Source organism: Dipodomys merriami, unplaced genomic scaffold (genome assembly GCF_024711535.1).
Source record: "Dipodomys merriami isolate MVZ:Mamm:240054 unplaced genomic scaffold, mDipMer1.0.p SCAF_32, whole genome shotgun sequence".
Lineage (NCBI taxonomy): Eukaryota > Metazoa > Chordata > Mammalia > Rodentia > Heteromyidae > Dipodomys > Dipodomys merriami.
This window is the reverse complement of record NW_027204715.1, coordinates 669,763-677,983: the sequence shown is the minus strand read 5'-3', so window position 1 is coordinate 677,983 and position 8,221 is coordinate 669,763. Positions and strand designations below refer to the sequence as shown.

At 55.2% G+C, this 8,221-nt stretch overlaps 1 protein-coding gene across 1 annotated transcript; it reads right to left on the bottom strand.

Moving 5' to 3' along the window:
- Nucleotides 1–6,130: 6,130 nt before the first annotated feature.
- On the bottom strand, nt 6,131–7,639 carry LOC138841429 (uncharacterized). The gene has a single exon (XM_070042082.1). It carries the CDS (start codon nt 7,637–7,639, stop codon nt 6,131–6,133), a length of 1,509 nt encoding a protein of 502 aa, XP_069898183.1.
- Between the last annotated feature and the right edge of the window lie 582 nt (nt 7,640–8,221).

Here is an 8,221-nt window from a genome sequence, read left to right as displayed (position 1 = left end):
TGGCACAGTGGCACACAGTGTCACGGCCCAGGTGCGAACCAACATCGGGCAGAGGGACTGGCGGTCAGGGCGCCCGGGTCCACAGAGCCAGAGCCTCCCCTGCTTCCCACCCACCCTCCTCCCTCTCGGTGCGGGGTCTCCCAACCTGGAGAGACAGTGGGGAGCCGCCAGGCGCGCAGTGTAGCTTTGGGTCTGGCCTGAGCCGCCCTTGGGGTTTGAACTCAGGTCCTCTTGCCTGCTGGGCAGGCTCTCTTCTGCTTGAGTCATGCCCCCAGACCCTTACTTATTTTTCAGATAAGGTCTTGCGCTTTTGCTGGTGTCAGCCTCAGATTGCAATCCCCCCACGTATTTACTATAACTCCAGAATTACAGGTATGTGCTCCAGCGCCTCATTTCTTATGAACTTGGAACTCTTGGGCTGAAGTAAGAGACTATCTTTGGAGAACTACCCACCATCCTGGGAGGCGCAGAACATTTTCCTTCAGGTGGCAGGGGGTGGGGGGGAGATCCAGTCTCCTCAAGGCTGGGAGGCCACCCTGAAACCGAGGTGAGCCGGTCCCTCGAGGCTGGGCGGGGGGCAGGGTGGTCTCCACAGGTCCCCAGCACAGGATAACCTCACTACTGCAGTTACCCTTTCGGTTTGACATCGTTGGTCTTGTTCTCTGATTACATATTTACACACATCCTCGCTGCTCTGTTCTGTTCTTTGTGTGTTGCTGGGGTTCCTTTTATTTATTTATTTTTATTGTGAAAATACTGTACAGAGGGGTTACAATTACACGGGCAAGATAATGAGTACATTTCTTATCAAGCATTGTTGCCTCCTCCTGTGTTTCCCCTTCCCATCCCTTCCCATCTCCCCCACCCCGTCCCCTCCCCAGCCACCCCCTCCCCTCCACGTGCCAAAGTTGTAAAGTTCATTTTTCTATATAACGTCTTGTACATCTCATTGTTGCAATGGGTCCACCTGTATCCCTATTTAAACAATTTTTCCCCTTCCCCTCCATAAATTATACCAACATCAAATACAGTGAAAGCAGGGGTTATACCGTGGGGGAGGGACACACAAAGCAACAAAGAAACCATCCTATAAATGTGTTAGAAACCGTCACTGCTGGGGTTTAGTTTGGGGTCCCGCAGCAGGCTTGCCAGGCCCAGTCTCTGCCCACCATCAATAACGTTTTGTTGTTTGTTTATTTTGGTCCTGGGGTTGAACACGAGGTCTCACTCGGGCTTGTTGGGCACATCCTCAGCCACTCATCCCTTTCTTATTTCTTTATTTATTGATGTTACTAAATTTTAACTTGGGGTTTAACTTGCTAAGTAGAGGCTTCCCCAACTCCCCCCAAATCGCCAAACCCCAATCCCAAGGGATGATTTTTTCTTTTAAAGGGACTATACCACATTGCTGTGTGCAAGGCAAAAGCAGTCGTGTTAACTTCTCAAAAGAAAGCCTACTCCACGCCCCTCTCTGTCAGACCCTGCTCCGGGACACGGGCATGCCCATTCCTGGCTTTTATTTTTTGAATGCTAATCCTGGGGCTCAGTGAACTCAGGGATGGGCACTGTCCCTGAGCTTTTAACAGGGCTGGTGCTCCACCATTTGAGCCATCTCTCCACTTCAGGCTTTTGTGGTGCTTCATTGGAGATAAGTGTCTCGTGGACTTTCCTGCCTGGGCTGGCTTCAAACCTTGATCCTCAGATCTCAGCCTCATGAGTCCATATCTGCTATTCCTTGTTGTTGTTGTTAAGAGGATTATATTTACTGGGTTCTATCCAAATAAACTGCACGTTGGGACTATATCATTTCATCACGTTTCCATAGACTGATATATCAGAAGCCACATACACCGGCCATTCCTGATGGTTTGATTCTGAACGTTTGGCTGTCTGCTGCAGGACAGTGGCATTTCGTGTGATGTGTTATGCTGCTGTGGATTATTTTAGCATTTAATTGTCTGAAGGAACCTCTGCTTTTGTTTTTCAAAGATATTTGACTAGGCTAAAAGCCATAGGTTGATGTGTTTTTAATGTTGACCCATCACGGTCTCATAGCTCACCACAAGAAAGCGGCTCCTCTCTTTACCTTCGTACTTGAACGTGATGCACTTAGTTCTGATCGCTACCGAGATTTCTCTTAAGCCGGGGCCCCATGCCCTTGGTGTGTTTTTCTTGATTCTTGTGCAAGGAGATTGTCTTGGCTCACATCAGATTTGAACATTTTAGGCCATTATTTCTTCGCATCTTTTGATGTTCCTTCCTGGGCCCTGCTTGTGGAGACCGCTCTGAGATCCTGTGTCTTTCTGAGGCAGGACCGCTTTTTCCAGTTTTTAGCTTTCTTTATGTGGGCAGATTCTGCTACTCTTTCTGGCCAGGCTTCTGTCTCCACAGTAACTTCACATATTTATTTTTTCATCTCAGATATGTAATTTTCATCCCCAGAAGTTCAGTTTTCATTAACCGTGTTTAGGATTTCCAGCAAGCAGTGGCTTCCCATTGTCATTGATCTCAGTTTGTCCACAAGATTAGTTTTATGCCTTTTGTCTTTGTGGTTGTGTGTACTGTGGTATGCTAAGTTATCTGTCTATATTTGGCTGTTTGGGGGAACTTTATTTTCTATTTGCTAGATATCTATTTGCTTACAATGTACATAATACTTTAAGATTGAATGCATTTAAACAATCTATCAATGTTTTAACTCAGATTGTGGGCTTATGAGAGTCAAGTTAAAATCTATGCATTTGATAACTAACTGAAGTTTATCTTTTCAAAGCTATGTTGGGTTAAATCTTACATATAGATGCTGTGTTTAACTTTTGTCCTTTAGTGTGTGTCACCACTAATTTTGTTTTACACAAAAGCACTGCTGGGAGCTGGGAAGGTGGTCTAGTGGTAGAGTGCTTGCCTAGCATGCATGAAGCCCTGGGTTTGATTCCTCAGCACCACATACACAGAAAAAGCCAGAAGTGGCGCCGTGGCTCAAGTGGTAGAGTGCTTGCCTAGCATGCATGAAGCCCTGGGTTTGATTCCTCAGTACTACCTACACAGAAAAAGCCAGAAGTGGCGCTGTGGCTCAAGTGGTAGAGCGCTAGCCTTGAGCAAAGAGTGCCTAGGCCCTGAGTTCAAGCCCCAGAACTGACAAAAAAAATCACTGCTTGCTCCAAGTGTTTCTTTCATGTTTGTGTGTGCCAGGCACAGCCTTTTCTCCCTGAATCTTTGGTCTCCAGGGACATTCTGGCTGGAAAAGTGTCCTGTGGCTGGAACCCGCTTCACTCTCTCCTCATCTCCACGAAGAATGAAGTCATCACACATGTGCCGCAGAGCTGCGTGGCGACCAGAGCAGGGGGACAGTGACACACCGGACCCTGTCCCTGCTGGGCCGCACAGATCTGGCACACAGAGCAACCTGGCCAGGGTGGGATCTCCGTGTGTGGAATTCCTGTGGCTGCCAGTCTCAGACACAGGCCTTCATTGTCTGGGGTCTGAGGTAAAGGTGTGGCAGGCTGCGGCGCGGAGGGAGGGGCCCCCAGCCCTGTCTGGTGCCTGGGAGCCCTTGGTGGGTAGATGCACTTCAGGAAGTGGGTGCTGTCTGCACGCTCTTCTTGCCTGTGAGCTAGCGCCAGGCTCCTCTCTTTATGAAAACACACTGGACAGTACGCTGGGGGCCACCCTATTGTCCTGCCAATGTGCGAACGGTCAAGGCACAGATCACCCGCCCGGCTTCTTTCCCTTTCGTCTTTCTTTGTCTCTGTCTCTGTCTGTCCTTCTCTCTCTGTCTCTATCTCTTTCTCTCTCTGTTTCTATCTCTGTCTCTCTGTCTCTGTCCTCTCTCTGTCTCTATCTCTGTCTGTCTCTATCTCTTTCTCTCTCTGTCTGTCTCTCTGTCTCTGTCTATCTCTCTCTGTTTCTATCTCTGTCTCTCTGTCTCTGTCTCTATCTCTCTCTGCTTCTATCTCTGTCTCTGTCTGTCTGTCTGTCTCTGTCTGTCCATCTCTATCTCTCTCTGTTTCTATCTCTTCTGTTTATCTCTCTGTATCTCTGTCTAGGTCTCTGTCTCTGTCTGTCTGTCTGTCTCACTCTCTGACTTTCTTCTTGTTCCCCGTCTTGTTCTCACCCCTGCTCTGGGGGTCCCCAGTTGGTTTCAGGAATCAAGCCCAGGTTTTTTGTAACTAGCCTGGAAGTCAGCCAGGCCACTCTCCGCCGGCTTCCGGAAGCTGTTAGAAAGTCCCCCACGCCTGATGTGTGGAGAATTCCCACTCGTTGTCGTAGACTTGGGCTCCACTGCTCACTAGAGAGCTGGCCCTACTGGACCTGAGGGCTCCTCCTGGCTGAGGGCACCATTGTCCCCTCAGAGATGGAGAGACAGAGAAATGGAGAGGCAGAGAGACGGAGAGAGACCTAGAGAGGAGAGGTCATTCATTTGTGGGGGTGGGTGGGGGGGGTCTCAGGGCCTAGAGGGTGAAGCTGCCCAGGCCTGGGCGCGGTGTGCGGCGTGAGCTAGCCTCTCTAGGCTGTGTCTCTGTGGCCTGGAGGAAGAGTGCACAGCTTGGCATCTGCTCGGGCTGTCCGTTCATTCTGAACTCAGACTGGCAGCCAGATGCTTCCTGTCCAGTAATCCCAGCTCTCTGCCATTGTTTTGTTCTTCTTAAACTCACCTAGCCAGCTGAAGACAATAAGCCAGCCTGCCATGTTACCTCTTTGTGAGCCTATGTGTGCGTGCATGTGTGTGTGTGCGCCTATAGGGCTCGAACTCAGGGCCTGAGTACTATCTCTTAACTATGTTACTAAGGCTGGTGCTCTGCCACTTGAGCCACAATTTTACTTCCAGTTTTTGCTGGTGAATTGGAGGTAAGAATCTCACAAACTTTCCTGCTGGGGCTGGCTTCAAACCTCTTAGATCTCAGTCTCCTGAGCACTTTAGAATTACAGGCGTGAGTCACCAGCTCAGTGCTACCTCTTTCAGCCCTGAGCTCCTCCTCCTCCTCCTCCATCCTCCTCCTTCTCTCTCCATCCTCCTCCCTCTTCCCTTCTCTCTTCCTTCTTTTCTTCCCCTTCCCTCCTCCCTCCTCCTCCTCGTCCCTGTATTCAGATGAACTCTCGGGCAGCCACATATGCACAGGGCCTCCGGGGTGGAGGAGCTCCCAGGGAGCACTCTAGCTCCTGGTGGGGACCTCCTCCTGGAGGCAGCAGGGGCGGGGCCCTGGCCGCACTTTGCTTGAGGCGGTGCTCACTCTGGACAGAGCTGGGCGTCGCTGCCCTGGGGCTCAGTGTGGAAGACCCCTGGGCAGGGAAGGAAGTCAGGCCTCAGGTCCACCGTGGGCCCCAACATCTGAGTCTCACCAATGAGATGGAAATCCAAGCAAAGGCCGAGCTTCCTCCTAAGGGGACGCAGGTCACTCCCCTCAGGGAGCCCGCTGTCTGTCCAATGTTTAACAAGAGCCTCCTGGCCGGCCACACCCCCCCGCAGCCACAGCAGGCCGCAGGGGCCCTGGGCGCAGAGCCCGCCCCACGCGCCTCCAGTACTAAGGTCCTTGATTGTCCCACGTCTTTTAAAATAGAGGCCTATGTTCTTTATTCAGCTCTTGAGATTTGATTTCAAAGGAAGCACGAGAAGGAGGGTGATCCTTGCGGTGTGCGAGGCCAGGCTGGCTGGGCTGCGTACGGGCTCGGAACGCCAGCACGACATCCCTGGCCTCCCAGGGGCGGCCGCGCTGCCACGGCAGCCAGCCCAGTCCAGATGCAGGGGCGTGTGCTGGCCTTGGACACGGCTGCAGGAGTGCGTTTGCTTTCCTTTTTTGTGGCTTTCTATACTTCCCAAATTTCCCACGATGAGCACGCCATGTTTTGAGTTTTTAAACATCTGCCAACATTTGTGACTAATTTGTGGGTTGTAAGTCATGCTGCATACCTACCCGCTCCGTGGGACGCTTCAGGGGCTGTCGGTGATTGCCGTCCCGCCGGCTGTAGACCGCCCTGCGTAGCCACCCTTCCCCATCTCCTCCTTCCTCCGGCCCAGCAGCCACACAGCTCTAGACCTTCAGGAGGGCAGCAGACGTCTGTGGAGATGTTTGAGGGATCAGAGAGTGCAGGAGACCACAGGGGCAGCCGAACCTCAGGCTTCAGGGGTGAGTCACTCTGGTGGGGAGCTCCGTGGACATGGTCTGGTGGGGAGCTCCGTGGACGTGGTCTGGTGGGGAGCTCCGTGGACGTGGTCTGGTGGGGAGCTCCGTGGACGTGGTCTGGTGGGGAGCTCCATGGACGTGGTCTGGTGGGGAGCTCCATGGACGTGGTCTGGTGGGGAGCTCCGTGGACATGGTCTGGTGGGGAGCTCCGTGGACATGGTCTGGTGGGGAGCTCCATGGACGTAGCTCTGGTGGGGAGCTCCGTGGACATGGTCTGGTGGGGAGCTCCGTGGATGCAGCTCTGGTGGGGAGCTCCGTGGACATGGTCTGGTGGGGAGCTCCATGGACGTGGTCTGGTGGGGAGCTCCGTGGACGTGGTCTGGTGGGGAGCTCCATGGACGTGGTCTGGTGGGGAGCTCCGTGGACGTGGTCTGGTGGGGAGCTCCATGGATGTGGTCTGGTGGGGAGCTCCGTGGACATGGTCTGGTGGGGAGCTCTGTGGACATGGTCTGGTGGGGAGCTCTGTGGACACAGCTCTGGTGGGGAGCTCCGTGGATGTGGTCTGGTGGGGAGCTCCGTGGACGTGGTCTGGTGGGGAGCTCCGTGGACGTGGTCTGGTGGGGAGCTCCATGGACGTGGTCTGGTGGGGAGCTCCGTGGACATGGTCTGGTGGGGAGCTCCATGGACGTGGTCTGGTGGGGAGCTCCATGGACGTGGTCTGGTGGGGAGCTCCATGGACGTAGCTCTGGTGGGGAGCTCCGTGGACGCAGCTCTGGTGGGGAGCTCCGTGGACGCAGCTCTGGTGGGGAGCTCTGTGGACATGGTCTGGTGGGGAGCTCCATGGACGTGGTCTGGTGGGGAGCTCCATGGACGTGGTCTGGTGGGGAGCTCCGTGGACGCAGCTCTGGTGGGGAGCTCTGTGGACATGGTCTGGTGGGGAGCTCTGTGGACACAGCTCTGGTGGGGAGCTCCGTGGATGTGGTCTGGTGGGGAGCTCCATGGATGTGGTCTGGTGGGGAGCTCTGTGGACGTGGTCTGGTGGGGAGCTCCATGGACGTGGTCTGGTGGGGAGCTCCATGGACGTGGTCTGGTGGGGAGCTCCGTGGACGCAGCTCTGGTGGGGAGCTCCATGGACGTGGTCTGGTGGGGAGCTCCGTGGACACAGCTCTGGTGGGGAGCTCCGTGGACATGGTCTGGTGGGGAGCTCCGTGGACGCAGCTCTGGTGGGGAGCTCCGTGGACATGGTCTGGTGGGGAGCTCCGTGGACATGGTCTGGTGGGGAGCTCCATGGACGTGGTCTGGTGGGGAGCTCCATGGACGTGGTCTGGTGGGGAGCTCCGTGGACATGGTCTGGTGGGGAGCTCCATGGACGTGGTCTGGTGGGGAGCTCCATGGACATGGTCTGGTGGGGAGCTCCGTGGACGTGGTCTGGTGGGGAGCTCTGTGGACGTGGTCTGGTGGGGAGCTCCGTGGACGCAGCTCTGGTGGGGAGCTCCATGGACGCCGCTCTGTGACATGCTCCCTGTCCTCTTGCTGGAGCATCGGTCCGCCTGCTGTCAGTCTTTTGGCCTTGGCCCCATTGGTGGCAGTGAGTGACAGTGACAGTACACCCAGCAGTCACGGCAGGTGCTTGCATCTGAGGAGGCCTGGCCGCTCCGCTAGGCCCTCTGTGCCCCTCCTCCCATTCCCCCTCTTTCTGCCGCTCTGTGCCTCCACCTGCCACAGCCCCTGGCCGGCATCTCACCGCATGAGGGCCGGCCATCACTGTGGGAGCAGCCTGCGCTATCTCTCTCTGAGATTTGCCTTTGGACGGCCTGCCCAGGTCTGTGAGGGACCCCTGAGGTGGTGGGGGCAGAGGAGCTGCTTTGTGAGGGCTGGCCAAGGAGGCGTGGGCCTCCAGGAACCACACACCAAGAAGGCAGGAGAGAAGAAGGGACCTCAGTGCCGGCTCTGCAGGCCCCCAACCCTGGCTTCTCCACTCACCGCCACCCCGGCGCCGCCCCAGAGCGAGGGACCGTGCCCCACGCTCCTCACTCACCCCGGCGCCGCCCCAGAGCGAGAGACCGTGCCCCACGCTCCTCACTCACCCCAGTGTGCAC